At 42.2% G+C, this 23,740-nt stretch overlaps 1 protein-coding gene across 1 annotated transcript in view; it reads left to right on the forward strand.

The window, feature by feature from the left end:
• The window catches only part of ninl (ninein-like), a 49,685-nt gene that overhangs the window by 19,490 nt on the left and 6,455 nt on the right, over positions 1 to 23,740 (forward strand). Inside the window, exons 10-22 of the mRNA XM_007894356.2 lie at positions 1,208 to 1,348; positions 2,488 to 2,662; positions 3,100 to 3,210; positions 4,214 to 4,303; positions 5,449 to 5,602; positions 7,406 to 7,518; positions 9,034 to 9,545; positions 11,111 to 11,803; positions 12,750 to 12,854; positions 13,013 to 13,082; positions 14,915 to 15,190; positions 21,133 to 21,246; positions 22,477 to 22,623. Coding sequence (XP_007892547.2) covers positions 1,208 to 1,348; positions 2,488 to 2,662; positions 3,100 to 3,210; positions 4,214 to 4,303; positions 5,449 to 5,602; positions 7,406 to 7,518; positions 9,034 to 9,545; positions 11,111 to 11,803; positions 12,750 to 12,854; positions 13,013 to 13,082; positions 14,915 to 15,190; positions 21,133 to 21,246; positions 22,477 to 22,623 — 2,701 coding nt within the window. The remainder of the gene's footprint in view (positions 1 to 1,207; positions 1,349 to 2,487; positions 2,663 to 3,099; positions 3,211 to 4,213; positions 4,304 to 5,448; positions 5,603 to 7,405; positions 7,519 to 9,033; positions 9,546 to 11,110; positions 11,804 to 12,749; positions 12,855 to 13,012; positions 13,083 to 14,914; positions 15,191 to 21,132; positions 21,247 to 22,476; positions 22,624 to 23,740) is intronic.

Genomic DNA, 23,740 nt, shown 5'->3' on the forward strand with positions numbered 1-23,740 from the left:
AACATCCCATGGCACTATTTGAAAAGAGAAGGGAGTTTTACCTAGGTGCTCTGGCCAACAACCCCCCCAAATAAAATTGGTCACTCACTCCCTGGCTGTTTGTGGGACATTGCTGTGCGCAACTGGCTGTTGCGTTTTGCCCACAAAATATGCAGTCAAATCACTTGACAGTATGTCCTGTGAAGCGCTTTGAGACCTAACAATGGTGTGATAAGGCATTATATCAAATGCAAGGATTATTATTAAGCATGTTAAACACTTCTGAGGGCATTGAGTTATCTCTGTTAAATTGTAACTCTGTTGAGTTACTCATTAAATAGGCCAAATGGAGAGTTTCATTGATGGCCTAATGGTTAAAGGCATCACCCAGTGTAGTACTTGGTCACACAGACAAGTAAGTTCAAGGTTCTCAATGTTGTTCTATGTGAAACCTGGGCAGTGCATGTGGTTGGTGAATCACACTTATTTTATTTACTAAAAACACTGTATCCTGATAACCAGGGATCAAGAGCCACAATGTTGGAGAACAGGGAAAATCCACAGGAAATTAGCACTTCCTTCTCCCTTCTGATATACCTGACTGCTATCAGAACATTAAGAGTGGGATCTATCAAATTTTGTTATTTTAGCTGTTTCTGAGCCAACTGAGCTTAACTGATTCTGAAGGTTGTGGCTTCAAGCTCCAAGTTGGGACTTTGAACTCGCAGTGTAGGCTGACACAGATCCTTCCAACTACTTGTTCTGTGGATATTTAAGATCCCATAGCAAATTGAAAAGAGAAGGGAGATTCTCCCGGCGTCCTGGCTAACAATTCCCCAGGAAAAAATTGTCATTCACTTTATAGCTATTTGTGGAACATTTCTGTATGCAAATTGGCTGCCACATTTGCATACGAAATACACAGTCCCTGGACTTAATATGGTCCTATGAAGCGCTTTGAGCCATCATCCTGATGTGAAAGACGCTATATCAAATACGTTATTTTTTAGTTTGCAATTCCTTGCGGAAAGCTAGACAAATGCAATTTGTTCTGTGATCTTTCTGTGAAGAGCAGAGTTCTCGTAATGAGGCACTTGGGATGTTTCTCAACTGACACAGCTGCTTAATAAACATTCTTATACCCAATTGTGCTCTGTCGTAACCCTTGAGATGTTAGCAGGTGAACTTGTGAGAAAAATAATCACTGTTGTGTGAACTCTGCTTGCAGAGGACAGGTGGAACAATCCAACAAGGAGAGAGACAAAATAAAATCAGACTTGGATAGAGCCGAGAAGAGGAACTTGCAGCTTGCCCGGGAAGTGGATGACCATCACACTACTATGGAGCTGCTCAATGAAAGCAAATTCAAGTTAGTGGGAATGAGAATAACTCCATCTGTACGGTCATGTTTTGATTTGAAGGCCAACATAGCCAATATACACTGCTTGTTTTATGTCAGCCTGCCTTATTTGGTAGCACGCTCATCTCTGAGCCAGAAGGTTGTGGGCTTAGGACTTTGAACTCACAGTCCAGCCTGACGCTCCAATACAGGGTTGGGGGAGTTCTACATTGTTGGACGTGGAGTTCTTTGGATGAGACTTTTTTAAAAAAAATATGAGGTCCTGTCTGCCTGTTCAGATGGACTTTAAAGATCCTGTAATGTTGCTTGAAAGTGAAGGACGACATCCTCCTGACTTGTAAGGATTATTATTACAGTATTATATATTATGTGTGAGTGATCTAATGGGAGGAATTAAACATGAGGCAACGGATAATGGATAGATTCTGGGATCCAGAAAATAGATACCAACAAATCAACTGTTACCTCTTTAGTGAATACAATTCTCTTTTAACATTAACTCTTCTAGGCTGGCACTCCAATACTGCATTGGGGCTGGAGGATTGAATTGGGGCTGTAGGGCCCCTAAACCTCTTCTACCCATTCTCTCACCCATACTGAACTCCACACCCCAGTCTTTGCCAGGCTCCACTGGCTCCGTGTTACAGAACAAATCGAAGATCTTCACACTCATATACAAATCACCTCATGCCCTGGCAACTATATATCTCTCTGACCTGCTTATACGCCATTCCCTTTCACACAGCTGGCGCCAGCTCCTGCAAGTCCCTTGGCCCCTCAGCTTCACCATTGGGGGCCGTGCTTTCAGCCGCCACTCCCCGAGACTCTGAAACTGTCTCAATCCAGCCGCCTTAACCCCTCTTTTCCCATATTGAGATCACACTTGAGACCTTCCTCTTCAACCATGCCTATGCCCAACCCCCCACCTTGGCTCAAGCTCTGCCACTTTTAGGTGTTCAGCTGCTACCTCATGTGAACGGTCCTATACAAATGCAAGTTGTTGTTGTAGGATCTGGAAGACAATTACAACATAATATGAATTTCTACCTTCAGGAGAGAAACAGGACATTTTTTTCTGGCCTGCTCTTTGTGCTGTAATATTTAACCATTATTTGTAATAATGACCAATTAAGCTACTGACTTTACAGAGATCTGGACCAAGAGTACAAAGATAAGGTGGCAGCAGTTAAAACTGAAATGGACAAAGAGCAGGAGTTGGTTGTGCAACAGGTCAACAAGCAACGAGCTAAACTGGAACAGGAAGTGGATTCCCTCCGGTCAGAGGAGATCCTTCTGAGAGATAGACTAAACCTTGCAATTAAGGTATTCTTTTTGCTGTCAGTTTTTCACCAAATTTCTCTGAGGGTGTCTCACTTTTTGCTCTCTACTTGTACCGGAGTGTAGTTTCATGAATCCTGATTAACCTCTGGTGCTGTGCCTGAATAATAATAATAGCTACTGCTTATGACTGAGCATCAGAAGGGGAGCTCTCACCTCAGAGGTTGAGTCAATCTGGTTGAAGAGCATAGCAAGAAGATCCTTAAATCCTGACATATAAAATCCTTGGCGGGTGGGGGGGGGGGGTTGACGTATAAACTCGTTCTATGAAGCAATGTGAAAGGAGGTTTTGTTCTTGACTAACAAGATCCAATGGTGAAGGGAAAAACGTGCCTTTTTAAAACAAAATTGTTTATAACGTGCAATAAATGTACATGTACTCTTAGTGATATGACTGTGATCACATGTGCGTTTCTGTGCAGGAAAATGGTCGGCTGGAGAAGGAAGTGGGTGAAGTGGTTGAAAAACTGAGGAATTCTGAGAAACTGGTGTGCAGGTTACAAAAAGACCTGGATTATGTGCTGAAAGAAAAGGCAAGTTGGCAACCAGAGTGTGAAATTCATTTAAATAAAACAAACAGAAGCTGAAAGAGATCTAGGGGTGTTAGTTAACTCACTGCTCACCATATCGAAACATTGTGGGCCAGCAATAAACAACAACAAAATTATATTTGTAAAGCGCCTTTCATGTCAAGAGGACGTCTCAAGGTGCTGAACAGTCAGGGATCAGGACCCAAGCCTGTGGGGGAAGGTTGGGATGAGCGAAGGCAGAGGGGGTAGGAGGGTGGCTGAAGACTTGGTCAAAAAGGAGGGTCTTGCGTTGTGCCTTGAAGGAGGCAAGGGAAGGAGCAAGGCGAAGGGATTGAGTTCCAAAGAATGGGGGCAGAGAGGCCGAAAGCCTGGCCGCCGATGGTAGGGTGGGTCAGGCGGCAGACCTGGAGTAAGCCGGAGCCTGCTGAACGGAGGGAGTGGACATGTTGATGGAGGTTCAGCAGGTCAGAAATATAGGAGGGAGCAAGGCAGTGGAGGGCCTTGAAAGTGAGGATGATTTGCTGACATTCACCTGTAGAAAGTTGGCTTCCCCAATATAACAAGGCTGCATTGGCAAATCAATTGGCAAACGTCATACTCAAGCTATATGGTGGTCAGTCAGACTGTACCTAGGAAATAATAAAAATAATCCTTGCATTAGGTTCAACATCTTTCACATTAAGAGGACCTCCTGAAGAGCTTCACAGGATATACTGTGAGCTTTGAGGGTGAGCTGCAAAAGTTCCGGCATGTTCATGGTACACGAATTGCGAACTTTCTATGTGAGACTGGTGTAGTTACAGTGAATTCTGTGTCTCTCAGTGTCACACACTTACCAAACTACCTGGAGCATTGGTGTGTAACTTATACTTTCCCTATGTTTGCCTACAAAACCAATTGCTACACTTAGCAGTAATTACTTCTGAAGCACTTGGAGACATTTCAGCTTGATAACCTTTTCAACTATAATAATGCAAGTCCTTGCTTTATTTTTCCTCGCCTGCAGTTTGGAACGTTGGATCTTCCCAGTACAGAGTATTTTGGTCAGGAGGAACGTTTTGCTGAGATTGTAAAAGAATATGAACAGCAGTGCAGGGTAAGTGTTTCTAAAAGAAAGAAAGTTTTTCAAATCCATATTCCTGCTCGTATTGTTAATTGGCACCAAGGAGCACAAACATGCTCGGGGTTGAGGCTTTTTAAGTTCTTTTTGGACTGACAGTGGGTAGGGTTGCATGTAGGTTGTAGAAAGTTGGCTTCTCTTTGATTCAACTCATTCTTTCTGGACCTCTCTGTAAAATTGTTACCCCCTTTCTCCTACAATCGAGGCCTTTTGCACTGACATTGTTGGATATGTTCACCTGTAGGGAGGGGAGAGAAGGCAAACTTGTTGAATAATGCTCTCTCACGATCATCAAAGGTCAAGTTAACTAGCTTGGGAAGGGTGACTGTGTAAAAGTTGCGCAACTCAAACTGCAGCTCTTCTGCCTTTACCATTTGGATGTTTTCACCCAGTTCGATCTTTCTTGATCTGCTGTGATGTCCTGTCAGGAAAAAAGGGCCAATTATTACTGTTTACTCTTGAACTGTTTTCGAATCCTGTCTTTACTCTGTGTTTAAATAGCTCCTCAATGTCTTTACAAAGTGGGCAGGAACTGTACTTACTTGTCCCCATCTCTTTCATTCTAACGCCTTCCTTTTTTGGAATTGCTAGAGGATAAAGGTGAGGATGCATTCAACCATAACGTTTTTTTTAAATGTATAAAAAAAAGTGATTCAACCTTCTAAAATGTTACAATAAGTTTGAATTATTTTGAACGACCTTATTGACTGTGGATTCTTTGTCCGTGGGAAGAGTCTGTGGTACCATTAGGCACACAAGTAACTTATGAGCAGCTTCCCAGTCTAGTGGGGGAAACTGGGACGTGCTAGAACGTACTGGGTGGGTGTTGAGTGAGAACAAGATTTTACCTCAATGTGAATCCCTCCCCCCTACAGATACTCAGTGCCTGCATTTAAAATGACGTGGGGCACTTGTGTTAAGTAACCAGGACTACCTTTGGCTTGTGGACCTGCAGCCCAGTCTGACTCACTGCCTCTGCAGTGTCTTCTGTGGTTCTAGATATCGCCATGTGGATAGTTGTAAATACATATACTTTTTTCCATCATCTGCTTAAGCCTCAGAACACAGATGCTTCTGTTTTTTTAAAAAAAACAGTGTAGGTTTTGTGTTACTTTTGACAGGAGCTGCGTGACCAGAACGATGAACTGCAGTCGGAAGTAGAGATACTGCGCTCCCAGCTACACGAGAGGAAGAACCACCGAACAAGGAACGTGAGGGACAAGTCTGTCCGTGTGAGAGCTGACGGCAGGATCACCACGAGCCAGTCTGACTCTGGTAGGTTACTGCGCACCTCGTGTGCCACCGTGACTGCTCTCATCAGGTTGTTCTCCAGGACAATCAACAAACTACATGTCATTATTCAGATTTAGAAAGTCTCGAGTGGCAGCCTATGTTAAGCATCTGATGAGATGTTAAACCTAGGTACCGTCTGTCTGTTCAGGTGGACATTAAGGATCCCATGGTACTATTCAAAAAGGGAAGGGAGTTTCTCCCGGTGTCCTGGCCAACAATCTCCCAAAATAATTTTAAAAAATGGTTATTTATTTCATGGCTGTTTGTGGGACTTTGCTAGGCGCAATCGGGCTGCCACGTTTGCCTACAAATACTGAATCTCTCCAGGTCACAGTAAAACAAACACTCCTGTGAAGTGCTTTGGGATGCCCTCTCAGCAGGTAAAACGCCAGACCAAATGCAAAGATTATTAAAAGTTGCATTGTTCAAGGGACTTATCAAAGCAGAAGTTTAATTAAATCAGGGCTCACCTTTGACCTGGACAGTTTGTGAGTTAAAAGTATTGTAGCACTTGTCCATGTCTCCGCACATCCTAGGTGCTGAGAATGGTTGCCTGCCTGCCCTCTGAGATAGGGTCTTAGAGCGCTACTATCCCCCATCTTGCAGGAAGGGTGCTATATGAATGCAAGATGTTGGTGGTGTTTTGTTTCTGTAAACGGTGCCTCACTTTACCTTAAAGAACAGAAAGGACAAATTTAAAAGTTGCTTAAGAAAAAATTAATAGAAATATCTCGAAACCTCTTTCCAGGGAGTCTGTGTTGTCTGTGGGGAGGGGGAAGAGAATCTCTTTCCAAATGCTGTGCATGTGGTACCAGCTACTGGTCACATGCGGCATAATTTATGCCCGGCCCTCACATCATTCATACGCATGCTTGCCTTTTCTTCTTCACCTCCCCTTCCCCCCAACCAACCCCATTTGAGATCATGATAGATCGTGAGACATCTCAAAAGACCTGATCAAATGCAAGGATTATTTATTATTGTTATGATAGGATTAAAAAAAGACCTACGTTTTTAACAACAGCTTGCATTTATATAGCGGCTTTATGTGGGGCAGGAGCTTGGAGCGCTTGAATTAAGGGGACAGGTGCCCACCCCAACACACATTGGTAAGAGCAATGAGCCACCCCCTTCAGTTTGAGCATTTGCTGTTGTGAAAGCAGCAATAATAATAATAATAATTGCATTTGATATAGCGCTTTTCACGTCGGGAGGACGTCCCAAAGCGCTTCACAGAACACACTGTAAAGTGAATTGACTGTATATTTGTGGGCGAACGCGGCAGCCAATTGCACACAGCAATGTCCCACAAACAGTCATAGATTGAAAATGACCAATTTATTATTGTTTTGTTTTTTGAAGGGATTATTATTAGGCTCTGTGTGGAGTAAGGAAACTTGCCCAAGGTTTCGCCCTCTGTCTGGAATTGAACTCAGGTCTCTCGCTTGCAAAGCGAGTGCTCTAACCACTGAGCTACAATGTCAGCACAATCCCACACAGTTTATTTTCCATCATGCAATTCTCATTCTCTGATCACCGCAACGTGTCTAAAGCAGAGAACCCTAGAAACTTACGGCGTGCAAGAAGGCTATTCAGTCCAATGTGTGTTACACTGTCTCTTTAAGAGCAATCTCCTTCAGTCCCATTTACCTGCTCTTTCAACATACCCCTGTAATTGACTCCTTATCGAACTGCCCTCACTAGGTTCACAAAGTGTATGCAAAGCATATACTGTAGCAAGAAATCACAAGAGTTTGAGTTTCATTTTGATTTCTTTTTAATCAGCTCAGACGTCTGGGAGCCCTGATGTGAGCATAGAGGCCGAGATGGCAATTGAGCAGCTGAGAGATCAACACAAGCAGGAGGTGCAGGATCTCAAGATACAACTGGAAACTAAGGCAAGAGTTGTTATGACGATCTCCACAATAAGACTGAATTTAAGATTGTTCTGCATTTGTTTAACTTTAGGTGTCAGCTTGAAACTGTGAATCCTGAACAACTGCTGTGTGAAGCACTTGGAGATGACCTCCTGATGTGAAAGGCGCTGTATGAATATAACCTATATTGCAATTGTATTATTTTTCCTGCTTCGACTACAAAGTGTTTGAAATAATGCTGTATGAATGTTGCGCGTATTTATAATTGTACATAATGCGATTTAGTATTCTTAACCTCCTGTTGGGACTTGGATCTTATGCATTCTAAGCTGACACTCCAATGCAGTGCTCGGGACGTGCTGTTTTGTCAGAGGTGCCGTCCTTCAGATGAGAAGGACGGCACCTCTGCCTGATCAGGTGGACGTTAAAGATCCATGGCACTATTCAAAAAAAGAAGGGGGTTGTGCTGGCCAACAATCCCCCAGTCACTCCCTTTGGCTACTTGTGGGACATTGTGCGCAAGTTGCATTTACCCACAGGACACACAGTCACGTGACTTTCCACTAAAACTTGTGAAGTGCTTTGAGCTATCTCGATGATATGATAAATGCAAGGATTATTATTATTGTAAATTTCTAAATTATTGGATAGGAATTAACCAGCTGTGCAGGAGATCTATTGTGTCCTCACCCCATTGACACTATTTTCAACGATGATATTGTGAAGCTTTCAACCTCTAGCTCATGGGTTGTGACTTTGTGCCTTTCACTGTAATCGTGGCTTTACATCTTGAGTATGTTGTTAAGCAACAATCTATGGCCCCATTAATCAGACACTCAGAAGCTGCAAACCTGGAGATAAATGTGTGACCTGGGTTCACAAACATTGTTATTGAGACCAGTATCGGGGGTGAGAGATCTGCCTGCAGCACATCCTGTCACTTCCTATTTGATACTTAAGAATTTGAACTTTTGCGAAGTTAATCACATTAGACTCTAAAATATGGTTAAGTCCGAGGCACTGCAGAGGAGAGCGGTGAGGCTGACTCCCAATGTTAAAATAATGATCTATGAGCATCGACCAGATAAAAGAGAGATATTCAGACTTGAAAAGAGATATCAGATGGAACCTTCAGGAGATACAGGAGGTGCTAAATGAGATAGTGATAATCAACACAGAATTCTTTCAGATACGTTGAGGTGCAGGTTTCCCCTGTACTCATAGGGGACAATTATAGCTTGGACATCAGGGTTTATTTATTTTTATTCCGAGCAATTAATGACCAGAACAGGTTATCAGGAAGGGCAGGACATTGCGTTGATTTAAGAAATCACTTAAGTAGGAAGATGGTAGGGAAGGGATTCTGGAAAGTTAAGATCAATTGAGCCAAAGGACTTCTTTCATCGAGAACCTCTTTTGTGATCTTTTGAAATCTTTTTATTTGCGCCCTAATGCTTTCTAAGATTGAACTTGCTCTCAAATATTTAAAATAAGCCGCAACACAAACTGGAACAACCATGTTTGCATTATTTTCAGGTGAATTATTATGAGAGAGAAGTCGAGCTGATGAAGAGGGGTTTTGAGAAGGAGAGGAGAGACATTGAGCAGAGCTTCAAGATTGAGATCAGTGAGCTGGAGGAACAGATGGAAAGGCTTCAGGGTCTGGTCAGTGATCTCCGAAATCAACAGAAAGAAGCGGAAGCCAAACATCAGGACATTGTCTCCGAGCTGCAAAGGGAACGCGAGGAAGAAAGGACGAACCCGAAGGAGGAACTGGGAAAGAATCACGAGAAGAACTTGAGAATGAATACAGAGGAGCTGAAGATGAGCCTTTTGAGGAGTGGAGGGTTGTCTAACAGATCTCAAGCTGATGCTGAAACAAGGTTACGATTGCAGGAGCTTGAGAAGGCATTTAGTCTGGAGAGAACAGACATGGAGGAGCAATTTGCTAAGGAGATCTCTGAGCGGGAACAGAAATTGGTGAATGAGAAAGAACAGCTGGAGAAAGACCTAATGAACCAACACCAGCAGGAGTTAAACAAGCTGAGGTAGGTTATGCTACAACCTAACCGTAAGGGGTCTCATTGGGTAGAAACGGGAAGGAGCTAGATGGGTTCAGGTGGTGTTTGTTCAAGTATCAAATAACTTAATGCGCTTAAGACATTTTTAAGAATGTGTGGTAGTTTTATGTGCAATCTTTTTATTAAACATTACAATACAAATTGCACATTTATATAGCGGATTTCACGTTGGGAGGATGTCTGAAGGTGTTAAAAATAATGGCTTGGCACCTGAATTACAAACCGGATTTGTAGCACGAATATTCTGGTTAGTTATTGATTACTGCCGCCATTTTGTCGGTGAATTAGACAGACTGATTTTTAGTGCAAATAATTGTGTTTAAAAGTGAAGAACACTGTTGTGTTATTTATAAAATTTAATGGGACTATTTTGCCAGGTTTTTTTTTTCTTGCTTCTGAATTTATGTAAGAAACTCGGGTATCATTCCAGGTGAAGTGGTATTAACTAAGGCGATATGTTAGTCAACAGATGGGCATTTGCTTGTGGGTGAGATGGTTTTGTGTACAGGCTGTTATGTACATCCTGTTACTTTTTCCCTTTCCTTTTGCTGCTCCCTTTTAAACAACAATAGCATCCCTCCCCTCCAAATGAGACGCAGGAACATCTCCACTGAAGTAACTGTATAACAAGTATCTAGGAGCTCTGTAGAGCAGTGACTCAAAGTGACTGATGTTACTCGTTCCGTTCCTTTTGCTGCATAGCCAAGACCATGAACTCGTGTAGGGAACTCATGGCCAGGAAACTGCGTTTCCCAGCTTCCATTGCACAGACTCGGGTCCCAAACGTGTGTGGAGTATGATGTACGTTGGTAGATCACCCTCACATTGAGGCACTGCAGAGCACAAATTCACAAACAATTATGAGATCCAGATGAAGAAGGCCCTTTACCCATTTGATCTCATCATTTCAGAATACTCAGCGTTCGCATCCAGCATACTGGTATCAGATATCCTTTCTGGTATTATTAATTACTCTTTGTGTAAAAAAAAACTCTTGTGTGAAGAGTATTAATTACTCTTTGTGGAGTCCTGTAGCTCAGTGGTTAGAGCACTTGCTTTGCAAACGAGAGACCTGAGTTCAATTCCAGGCAGAGGACGAAACCTTGGGCAAGTTTCCTTACTCCACACAGAGCCTAATAATAATCCCTCCAAAAACAATAATAAATTGGTCATTTTCAATCTACGACTGTTTGTGGGACATTGCTGTGCGCAATTGCCTCCGCGTTCGCCCACAAATATACAGTCAATTCACTTTACAGTGTGTTCTGTGAAGCGCTTTGGGACGTCCTCCCGACGTGAAAAGCGCTATATCAAATGCAAGGATTATTATTATTAAATACTTCCTGGTGTCTGTCCTACACCTGCCCTTCACAACCTTGAACCTGTGCTCTCTTGTCCTGCCGCCTTGGTCCAAGTGATTTGTTTTCATTTCCTTCTAGGAATATATGGACAGTTAATTATATGGATAATTATATGGTTAACTCAAGGGCCTTTTCAACTAGCTTTAATGAAAAGTGTTTAAAAATCTTTAGGAAATCAATGCAAGATGAACTGAACCAGAGATTGTCACTTTTGGAAGCTCAACGCATTGCAAACCATGACACCGTAATACAAAAGTATCAATCTGAGAATACAGAGCTAATGCAGATTTACCAGCGGGAAAGCAAGGAGCTTGTGAACCAGCACAGGGAGGAGAAGCGCCGATGGGACTCTCGAATCCAGGCAATTTGCACGGAAGCCAAGAAAGAGAGACTAAACCTGCAAGAAAAGATGAACCAAGAGCAAGCTGAGATATGCAATACGTTCACCAAAGAGAAGGGGGAAATGGAAACCCAATACAAAGAGCAGATTCGCAGACTCCATACTGAGATGGAAAGTTTGAAGACTCAGGTAAAGGAGATGAAAATGGTTTGTATCGCTGAGGAGGAAACCCATCAGAAAACCCGACTAGATTTGCAGGAGAACGAGAGAGCCCCTGAAGAGGTCAGGCAAGAAATTTGTACTCCTCTTTACATGACCGACGAAGATGGCTCGTCGGTCGTGATGAAGGAGGAAGAAGCAGATAGATTAGCTCTGCAACAGCAGAGAGATGAGATGGAAGCGAAACTCAGGCAAGTAATGGAAAATTCTATCAGAGAGAAGAACCTGCTCGAGCACGAGGTAGTCAGGCTGCAGTGTTTGGGCAGTGAGCTGGAGAGGAGGTGTGAAGCTGAAAAGAAGTACAGGTTTGTCACAATCATTCTATTCGAATCACTAATGTCCAGTTTACTGCTGCTACTAATCACAAGAACTACCTCCTAATCCTGAACTGGAAACTAATTTCAAATAATGAGATCAAGCATGCAAAGCTTTCCTTTTCTTCAGAGATTAAACTGAATTTCTCCATCATTTTGCCAACAAACTAAGCCGATCAAGAACGAATTCTCAGCAACATCGCATTTGGCGGTTTATTATCCTCTTCATGTGATTATTCTCCCCTCACCCCATGTTTCAAATTTATTACTTTCTACCCACTGTCTTGAAACTCTCCAATGTTCACACTCGTATGGCTGTTTACTGCTGCTCTGGACAGCTGGGAGGATGCTTAACTATATTGAAAAAAGTCTTCATCTTAGAGAACAGTCACACAGGCTGCTCGGCTACCTTGCAAGTGGCAAGGAATGTGCTAAGAAACTGGAAGACAACCATGCATGAACATCGTGAGTCCAGGCTGCTCTCCTGTGCTGGCTGTTTGGGTCTTTGTGGATTAAATACTGTACTAATACTAAACCAACATGGAATTTTTGAAGCCTTGTTTTCGTCAGGCCTACTACACCATCCTTACAACATTGCTAACTGTGTTGGTGTTGGAACTGTGCAGCGCCTTTTCTAACTGGACTTATAAATGTGGTGTATTGAATTTGGCATATTGATAATCAACCAGCGTGGGAAACCCATCTGCCTGTCCTAATACAGTCAGTCACTCGATCTTTCACTCACTTGGAACCAATGTACAATGGTGACTACAATCTGGGGCTTTTACCATAACATAGAATCTTTGCATGTGCTTCTTTATTAATCTATTAATTTAATTGTATTATCAAATGTGCTTGCAGCCTTTATTTTCGACTCTCAACTTATTTACAGAACACTTCTGGCTTGTTTGTTTGACTAGAATAATGTTGTCTGCAGGTACGAGTCCAAAATGCTTGCTGAAGAAAATTTGTCTTTGAAAAGAAAGCTGGAAAGGATTCACATGGAGTTTCAAGATCTAGATAGAGAAAGAAGTAAACAAAGGTAAGTGAGGTGATGGATTAAAATGTGCGCTCAGAGCCCTAATGCAATGCAGCATGACTCGTTTATTTGAGCTGGTCAGTTCTCTTCCCTTTATCCATTCATTCACAACAATTTTCAGTGAGTTTTTTCTGTTTCCTTTATGCCTTTGTGTTGTACAGGAAGCAAATGGAACAGTTGAAAGGGGAAAAAGACAGAGCAGAGGAGGAAGCCAAAGGACTTGAGAATGTGGTAAAGAATTTTTAAATGGGTTTAACACAGTTCGAAATATTAATGTGTATATGGGGGCCATGTGTTCTTATTGTCTGGATATAAGAAGTGGATTCACAAGAAAGATACAACAACAATAAATTGCATTCATTTAGGCCTTTCATGTCGGGAGGACTTCCCAAGGTGCTGAAATGATTCATTTGATTCCCTTTTCAGTCCATTGCAGTACATTGAAGTCTATTTGATCTCATGCCTCGAGAGTTCCCACCCCACTGTCTTCCCATCAATCTTTATAATGGACAAGAATACCCTGCACAAATGTGGCCTGGTTTATTTAAAATAGCTATTTTTCAGGGTATTCAGATAGACAGTATATTTCTCATGGAAATATTGGAAAAAGAGAAGGAAATTTCTCCTGGTGTCCTGGCTAGCAATCCCCCAGATAAAATTGGTCACTAACTTCCTGACTGTTTGCAGGACATTACTGTTCAAATTGGCTACTGTGTTTGCCCAGAAAAAAAATACAGTCCTTACACTTAACATTAAATCTTGTGAAGCGTTTTGAGATCTTCTCCCATTGTAGAATGGGGTTATTTAGGTGTCATTCGCTTCATAATATAATAATAATTGTTGCATTTGATAGTGTTTTATCACATCATTATTACGTCAATGCCTTTACAGAATATACTGTAAAGAGTATTCACTGTATATTTTGTGGACGAAAAGCGGCAGCCAATTCTGCACAGCAGTGTCCCACTAATAGTCATGGATTGAGTGACCAAATTCTTTCTTTTGTTATTTTTCGCGGGAGTATTACCCCCGGAAAGCAATCCACCAATCGACTAACAACAAGATTACATTTCTTTAGCGCCTTTCACATCGGGAGAACGTCCCAAGGCACTGGACAGCATTTCAGACCCGAGCTGGGGTCAGGGGGGGAGAAGGGAAGGGAGAGGGAAGGGTGGTGACCGATGGCATGGTCAAAGAAGAGGGTTTTGAGGTGGGACTTGAAGGAGGTTAAGGAGGGGGTGAGGCGGAGTGATTGGGGGATGGAATTCCAGAGGTTGGGGGCAGAGTGGCTGAAGTCTCTCCCGCGAGTGGGTCGGAGGACATGGAGCAGGGCGGAGCCGGCTGAGCGGAGGGAGTGGGCGGTTTGGCAGGGGGTTAGGAGGTCGCAGAGGTAGGGTGGGGCGAGGCCATGGAGGGTTTTGTAGGTGAGGACCAGGATCTTGAACTGGATCCTCTGAAGGATAGGGAGCCAATGGAGTCGGGGGAGATGGGGTCATGGAGTTTGGTGCGGGAGAGGACATGGGCTGCAGAGTTCTGGATTATCTGCAGCCTGTGGAGGGAGGAGTTGGGAGGGCAGGGCATTTGCATAGTCGAGCCTAGAGGTGATGAAGTCATGAACAAGAGTTTCAGTAGCCTGAGGGGTGAGGTAGTGGCAGAGTCGGCTGATGTTACAGGGTTTCTATTAACTGCTAGGTAAACAGAGGTGTGTGGAGTAAGGAAATGTGCCTAAGGTTTTGCCCCGCCCGGGAATCTAACCTGGTGGCTCTCACTTGTGAGTGCATTAACTACTTCACTATGGGACTCCACATGGCTATGGGGCTCCACACAAGTCCTCATGGCTGTTCGTGGGAAATATCTCTGCGCAAATCGGCTGCCTTGTTCATCTACAAAATATACATTTGCTATACTTTGCAGTAAAATACAGTGAAGCGCTTTGAGACATCTCGATGCCATGATAAGACACTAAATCCAATGTAAGTATTCTTACTATATATCAAACGTAAGGATTATTGTCCTTTGTTTTAGTAATGTTTTCTCTGTTTCCCCGAATCCATCTTGTTCAGAATGACCAGTCCAAAGCAGAGATGGCCGAGCTGAGGAGCAGGATTCTCCATCTGAGCAGTGAGAATTCCCAATTCAGTGCCAAGCTGGAAACCAGTCAGAATGCTATCCAGCTGCTCAACAACAGGCTAGCGGAACATTCCCAGCAGACGGAAGAGCCAGTCGTGTCTGCTAAGCTGCTGCAGGCCACCTCCTGCCAGCGAGAGCAGGAGCAGCAATCCATATGGGAGGAGAAGATGGAGCTAATGGAAAAGGAGCTGGGGATCATGAGGGAGAAGGTAAGGGTTAGGATGGTAGAATGTTACAGCACAAAAACTGATCAATTGGACCATCGACCATTTTTTTTCTCCACAGAAGTCACCTAATACACTGCTCTCATGCCCACTCCCCTTACCGTTAGTATCGCTCTTTTTCAAGCGTTTATCTAATCCTCTTTTAAAATAATTTACTGACTCTGTTTCAACAGAGATCGATGGCAGCTTTCAACTGCAGTAGTTCATAACGGATCTTGTCTTGACAAATCGACGACTATGGGGCATTTCAGTAAATAGTCTAACAGTAACAAGTGAGGTGGATTCTTTATCTTTTAGACATCCGCACTTCAACCGATACAAACCTATTTTCTCCACAGTTTTCCCATGTTTTTCCCAAGCTCCTCATCTAATGACTGAGAGACTGGTAAGACACAGCATCCCATAACGTTAGCAAATGCCGCATTGAGTTGGCTTTCGGGAGTTGTGCAAAAGCAGCCTGTGGATGGCTTGTCTTTTATATTTCCTTTCCTAACTCCTTCCCATGTTCAATGCCCTGTTTGAGGAGCTTATTGAAGCGAGGTGCAGTGACCAGGATCGAACCTTAGACCTTTGACTCTGCCCTTTAGAGTCTGGTGCTATCTAAAGTATGGTCCTTAATGAGGAAACCAAGTTGGGCGAATGGGGACTTCTTCTGTTAATTGGAAGTCCATCTCTCTGCTCTAGTCTTATCTGCTTCTGAGTAATGGGTTAAAGGTCTGATCCTCCTCACTTTGGTGAAGTGCTTTGGTGCCCCCAGCGGGCTGTGTTTCTGTAACCTGTACACCGCAAAATAGAATGGGTGGAGTCTCATTTGTGGTATTTCTTAACAATAATTCTTAATAAGGAATCCTGTAAGAATTTCCATCAACAGGGAGCAGACGCAGATTGTGTTGGAAAGGCTTTCCTGTGTTTCAGAATGACATATTTCCAGTTAATGGAAGGAATTTCCATTTCCTAAAGTTTAAAACTGTGTAAACACTGGGAAATGTTATCTCAAAGGGATGCCAAAGGTCCATTAAATTTACCATGAAGTTTTGGGTTGCATTTCCGTTTGTTCCCTTTTCAGTGCAATACAGTGCACTGAAGTGAAAACTTTGAGACTCTGCGTAAATTAATTGAATATTCCAATTACAAACATTCTGCTGTCTTTTCACTCCAGTTATAAGTGACTTATTCTCTCTTTTTTCCTTGCTGAAATACTGCTTTAAAATTACTGAAGGCTCTCCTTGTGGGAAATGGCGTATAAATAATAATATTGAAAGACGTGAGTTTATGCATGACAGACATTCAGTTTGTATTTAATGTACTTAATTGCCCTATACACAGAGGCAAACTGTCGCCCTTAAATAATTGCTGTTCTAGATATTTAGTGGTTGATGCGTTTGCATTCTGCAGATTTTTTTTATGTGTGTTAAGAGATAACCGGGTAGAAATTCCACGTGGGTCTAGATTTACTCGATTAATGTAGCATTCAGAGCTTGCAGAATTTGTCAAATTCTTAAATGCAATGTTTAATTTTGAAGGTGGTTTGCTGTAAGCTTACTTTAAGACCCATAGAAAATGGGTTTCAAAGTTAAAATGAATTCAACAATTTGCTAAATTCTGCACGCTCTGAAATGCTCTGTTAATAGAATAAAAAAATTAGATCCAGGTGGAATTTCTACCCACACGTTGGTCTCTATGGCATGTTAGGGATAATTGAGCTACAAGGTAGATAATCTTCTAAAACGTCAGAACAATACAACATTTAATTACTGCATAAATGAGGATCAACACTTTAGTTTGGCTTATAAAATTGAATGAAATGAGACAGTACTTAAACAAGATGAAGTGCAACAGCTTGAGCTCCTCCTGACCTGGTACATAGTGGCAAGCTGCGGGCCATGTTTTCCTGTTGTGATGGCTGGAGCTATCACCCCAAAGCTGTGATACAGGCATGCGTATGAGGTGCTAAAGTGAGGTGTCAGCCTGGCTCAGATGGTAGCACGTTCGCCTCTGAATCAGAAGGTTGTGGGTTCTTGCGCCATGTTGGGACTTTGAACTCACAGGTTTACATAGTCCAATAGTGTGCTTGGGGTGTGCTGTGTTGTTGGAGATGCCATCCTTCAGATGAGATTTAAATTGAGGTCCAGCCTGTCCCTGTTCAGGTGGATGTTAAAGATCCCACTGCACTAACTGAAAAGAGAAAGGAGTTTTTTTCCAGCGTCCTGGCCAACAGTCACCCAAATAAAATTAGTCATTCACACCATGTCTGTGTGTGGGACATTGCTGTGCACAAATTGGTTACTGCTTTTGCTTACAAACCACAAGAGTTACTATCTTTTACTATGAAGTGCTTTTAGATATCCTCACAACGTGAAACTATTATTGTTACACGTGACAATCTGGAACTCATTGAATTTGGGTTTGAAACCAGAAGTGTATTCAGTCTTGTGCCATTGTGAGTCTCGTCAATAGAAAAATACCGGGGTGGGCGGAGGACAGCAAAATACACTAACAGGTGGTGGAGTTTCTGATAAGATGTACCAATACATTTTAGATTTATGAATTCAAAGTTCCAACATGGGGATTGAACCCACAACCTAGAGGTGAAAATGCGACCAACTGAGCTGAACTGTAGCACCTCACACTCATGTCTCTTGCACAGCTTTGGGGTGATAGTTCCAGCCATCACATCAGGAAACCAATGTTTTGCAGTGCTGTGACCACCAGTTTGCTCTATTTCTTGTTGTTTCTCACAATCCCATCTACAAAACACCTATGTCAATGGCAGACCCAGCAATAATTTTGCAATGACTGAGGCTGTACACCGGACATTGATGTGAGTGAGCTTCAGACTTAATGCCTTCTTTGTGTTCATCTCTGTGCAGTCATATTGGGTTTTGCAGAAGAAATCCATGTGTTCTGGTGGGACTGACTAGTCAGTGTATGACGTTCCATGATATTGCTTACTTTTTGATGAGACATTTTAACTGTGTGTACCAAATTCCTTTTCTCCTCTTCCCTCCCCCATCCCCTCTGCCAACCTTTCTGTATCTTCTAGTCTTTACACTAATGTTTCTGCCGAGATCTGACTGCAAACCAAACCCCTAACACATGGGATGGTTCTAGCTGAACAAGCTGTGGGAAGGCTTGCTCAGACAGTACTTTCAATGGCAAGAAATGGAGTTTTACCTGGTTAAACTCCAGCAGTACTCCAACCCACTCTGGGGTCCACAAGTCTAGGCTCTTACCAACCTGTACATAACACTCTTCGGAATTAGGTAAAAAGGCAGATCCCTCAAGGGAAATAATTCGTATTCTGATCCAGACCAGAGAAATTTCCATGTGTAAGTTGCATGTATATGGAACTCAGTCTGGTTTAGATTCTCTTATGCATGGTGATGGGTTTCCGTATGATCCCAACATACAATTAATTAAAAACTGCAATGATTATTAACTGAAAGGGGGAGTATTAATTCTCTCTAATTTTAATTTGTAACAAGTAGCCTTTTATTACATGTGCAGGTCAAACTTACTTAGATTAATCCAAATTCCATTCTAATAATAATCTTCCTTATATTTGGTATAGCACCTTTCACATCAGGACACCTCAAAGTACTTGACATATATTCTGTAAAGTGTAGTGACTGCATTTTGCAAGTGAATGCAGCAGCCAATTTTTGTTCAGCAATGGGCCACGAACAGCCATGAAGTGAAACTCCCTTCTCTTTTTGAATAGTGCCGTGGGATCTTTAACATCTACCTTAATAGGTGGACGGGACCCTCAGTTTAACATTTCATCCAAAACACCGCACCTCTGAAAATGCAGCACTACATTGGAGAACCAGCCTACACTACAGGGTTAAAGTTCTGACATGGGATTTGAACCCACAACCGTCTAATTCAAGGCAAGAATGCTTCCAACTGAGCTAAGCTGATACACACGCTAACCTCAATGAGCAAGGAAGTAGCCTGAACTATGTTCAAAGTCAATAAAACATTTCAAATTTGTTTAAAAATAGCTATTTTAATGATCGCCTCAACTCCTGAAAGCTCCTATAATTCATGTCTACATGTTCCAACCTTGAGTAAACCCACAAGTGGTTGATGCATGTCTTCAAATTGTAGCCTCATTGAAAGGAACTTTCGAGTCTGTCTAAAAACACTGTGAACATCAGGTTTACATAACATTCCTGTCAAGTGCTGTAACTTATGTTAATTTGGAGGAATTTAAATGCTTGTATAAACCTAGCCTGTGCAAAAAAAGCTTTCAAAGGAATATTTCAATACAGACAAGCAATATGTGTTCTGTTTGCAAATTAATTTCTCAGTATAAATTTCAAGGCTGTCAATTTTTTTACCGCTGGGTGAGAATCTAACACCTTGGGACGTCCTCACGACGTGAAAGGCGCTATACAAATGTAATCTTGTTGTTGTAGTAGATTTTCAAGTACTGGGGAAAAAAAGAGACTCGCATATGAATTCAAAGTGAAGTGTGCTGCAAATCTGCATACTATATTTCAGTATCGCTCTGTATCCAAATGATTACAGCTCTGTAATGATCACACACATGGGACATGTTTGAAGTTTCTTTTATCTTATACAGCTTGATAGCTTCCTGTAGAGACCTGGCATGTGACTGTATCGTGCAGACTCCCTATCCCATGACACAGGAATTGATGCATTTTCAAGCTGCTATAATTTAGGGATTCTGCTATTCCAAATTGGCCAAGGCTCAAAAAGGTTTTCAGATGATTATGTTATGCACCTCCATTACACAATTCAAAAGTGACTTTTCTTTAAATGTTTATATTACTAATCCATCACAATTCACCCTGAAAAACTGTGACAAAATGTAACAAATGTGGCCATTGATTTTAAATTGACATTGTTTAAAATTGTCTCTATTTCCTAATAGTGCAACTTTGTACTTGCTTTTCTCTGATGAGAAGTGTCTGATATAAATATTTACTTTAAATGAGAACTGGATGGTACAGCAGATGGTTGCATTGTCCTTCCATCTCAGGATCTGAGTTCAGATGTAGTTAAGACTGATTGAGTTACAGTCTTCTGTTGGCTTTAAGACATCAGTTCGTAATTCAAATTCACATGCATTTAAGAGGAAGCTAGACCTTCACATGAGGGAGAGGGAAATGGAAAGGTATGGGAGGGAAATAAAGGAATCGGTGAAGACTCCCGTGGACTATAAACACCGGCACAAACTGGTTGGGTCGAGTGGCCCGTTTCCGTGCTGTACATTCTTCGTAAATTAAGTTTGGATGGTCTTAGGTCAACTTTCTAGTGAGTGTGGATTCACAGCCAAAGCTGCGGCTAAATGAGACTAAATTGACAACCTTACTCAGAGGAACTGTGTAGGAAGTGGAAATGTCTGGTGATAGAAGGTTTCTTGTGAGGTTGTTAATGTGGAGCAAGGGGAAGTGTTTGATATTCACACTAGTGCCTGAAATAGTTAAATATTCCATTCCCCAGCACTCCTGTGCCTCACTCTGAGGAGCAGTCAGCTTGTGATGCCAATACCTTTGGGCAGAAAATAAAGGTCAATCCATCAGAATTTGTGTTTTTTCTGCTTGTCTGAAGAAGATTCACCAGATTTGTTGTCCTTTTGCAGGCTCGCTTTCTTGCTATCACAAATGTTTCTTTGAACTTACCTCTGCTATCACCCTGACTTTCCACCAAGCTGTAATCAAAACTTATTGTTTCCCAGAACCTCAAGTCTGTCAACCTCCTTATCTCTCTTAATCTTCCCGCCATCCTGCACACTACTTCACACTCAAGCAAGCTGCATCCTCCTGAAATGCTTTCTTTCTTTGCTGCTCTTTTCAAGGTTGGTGGTGATACAGGCCTCGCCCTGCGCTGGAGTTCCTAATAAAAAGTAACACTACTTACTCACTTGTTGAACTTTCTGCTAATTATTGGCTTTGCAGGTACTGGAGCAGAGTTCACAGGCGAGTGAGGCAGGTGCACTGAGGGCAGAGAAGGAGGACCTGGAGAGACGATGCCAGACACTGACACAGCACTTCCAGGAGACCAAAGAGAAGGTATCATTATTGTGTATAACTCCACCTCCCTGAAACAGTGTGAACTGACTGCAAAATGACCACATTCAGATTTTGTGTGTCTGATTATTTTTCTGCTCGCATTGCTTTGCAGCACCTTGGGACATCTCCCGACGTGAAAAGCGCTATACAAATGTAATTTTGTATTGTATTCTATAAGTTGATGTAGGTGCAGAATGATTGATGTGGGAATACATTAAAATTGGGCCAAATCCATAAGCTTTTCTAGATCATTTAAAAAAATGTTTGATCAATAATAATAATAATCCTTGCATTTGATTTAGGGCCTTATCTTATCTTCGAGACATCTCAAAGCGCTTCACAGAATATACTGTAAAGTGAATTGTGGAACGCAGCAGCCAATTGTGCTCAGCAGTGTCCCGATTGAAGTGACCAATTTATTATTGTTTTTTTTCTTGAGGGATTATTATCAGGCGTGTGGAGTAAGGAACTTGCCCAAGGTATCGCCTGCCGGGAATCAAACCCAAATCTCTAACCACTGAGCTACAGGACTCCACATCAAGGCTTAATAAAGCCCTTGTTAAAGACCATTGTTGCTTTTAGAGAATTTGCCATTTTCTTTATAAAAATAATAATCCTTGCATTTGATATAAACACCTTTTATGCTAGGAGAACGGTTTGAAGCTCTTCACAGGATTTCCTATGAAGTGTAGTGACTGTGTATTTTATAAGTGAACACAGCAGCCAATTAGGACACAACGATTTTCCACAAACAGCCATGAACAACAACAACAAGATTCCATTTATAGAGCGCCTTTCACGTCGGGAGGATGTCCCAAGCGCTGGACAGTTAGGTCAGGACCTGAGCAGGGGGGAAATGCTCAGGGTGAGGGGAGGGAAGGGAGGGAGCGAGGAGGGGGTAGAGAGTCGAGAGGGGAGCTGAAGGCACGGTCAAAGAGAAAGGTCTTGAGCCCGGCCTTGAAGGAGGAAAGGGAGGAAGCAAGGCGAAGGCACTGGGGGATGAAGACATTTTAATAAAATTATTTAATACTCTACTGTATTTATTGTTTTGACACTATTTGGGCACAGACCCATGGTCAGGGGAGGGTTGATGAACAGTTTAAATTTAGCTACTTTATAAAGAGAATGGTGCTGTGTGAAAAAGACAAACTAGCACTGGTTAGTCTTACCAAATGAAGTAGGAATTGGATAGCTGTTTGGCATCTAATCTAAAATGTTGTCACACTACAGACAAAAGACCTGGAAGCAGCTCTGGAGGGCGCACATTCCGAGGCAGACCACCTGAAGTCGGAGCTCACAGCCACCCAACTGGACACCCTATCACTCACTCAGGAGATGGGGTCCCTGAGGAAGGCTTTACAGGAGGATAGAGACAAGGTAATGTCAATGGAAGCACAGAGCCAATTATAATAATCCTTGCATTTAATATAGATCCTTATCACGTCTTGGAGACGCCTCAAAGTGCTTCACAAAATATACTGTAAAGTTAATTGAGTGTATATTTTTGTGGGTGAACTTCACCTCAAATTCAGTAAAGATCAGGGATACTAACTGGACCCATTTCCACCAGAACAAACAAATTGAAACAGCAACTATTATATCACATTCAATCTGCTGGTACCATCTGGAATCTGAAGTCTCTACCAAAGCGATTGATTCAGAGAAGCACGGTACAATTATACTGTGAAGTCTCTCACCCAGCGATGAGCTGAAGTAAAGAGCTCTTGCGATCCTGTATTATAGCTACAGATACTGAAAGTTGATGGTCCTGCTTTGATGACAAAAACATGAATTTAAGTCTTTTGGTAACCCCCCTCCCCCCAAAAAAATAATTTCTTCCCCCCATTTGTATAAGTAGGGGATACAATTCCAGTGAGTGTGGCATCAGTGCTTACTGAAGTTTCTTGATGTGAGTTACATGTTAATGCCTGTTTCAACAGTGCCGAGAAGCATCAGTAACTACCACCGTGCATTAGTTGATTAAGTATCAGTCTAACAGACGTTGCCTGCAAGTGACTGTAGCTTGTTCTGATTTTTCAACACAAATTGAGGCTTTACCATCCTTCAAAATGATGAGCTCTTTGTTCACTTTCTGATTTTTCAACACAAATTGAGGCTTTACCATCCTTCAAAATGATGAGCTCTTTGTTCACTTGGCATGTTTCCCTGCTGAGCGCGCACTGAGTTCTGCTGCAGCAGTTCTCTCATTGCCTTTCTCCTCGCTCTTCCTTTCTCTTCTTGGCAGAACAATCACTGCAATGGTAACTGATCNTTTTCACTTTTCTCCACAACGCTGTCTCCCTTATCACCTACCATTGGGGGAGGGGGAAGAATGTAAATCAGCTTTAAAGACATTATTGCAAGATTTCCCTCAAGTAGGAAAAAGTATCCAATTTTTTTTTACAACTTGTTAAAACGTCACAGGGCAGTATAACTTCTAGATACCACATGAGAAATACTGTTTTAGTGTGCAACATCTAAAACAATCAATTTT

Source organism: Callorhinchus milii, unplaced genomic scaffold, assembly GCF_018977255.1.
Source record: "Callorhinchus milii isolate IMCB2004 unplaced genomic scaffold, IMCB_Cmil_1.0 Scaffold3, whole genome shotgun sequence".
In the NCBI taxonomy this organism is placed as follows: Eukaryota; Metazoa; Chordata; class Chondrichthyes; order Chimaeriformes; family Callorhinchidae; genus Callorhinchus; species Callorhinchus milii.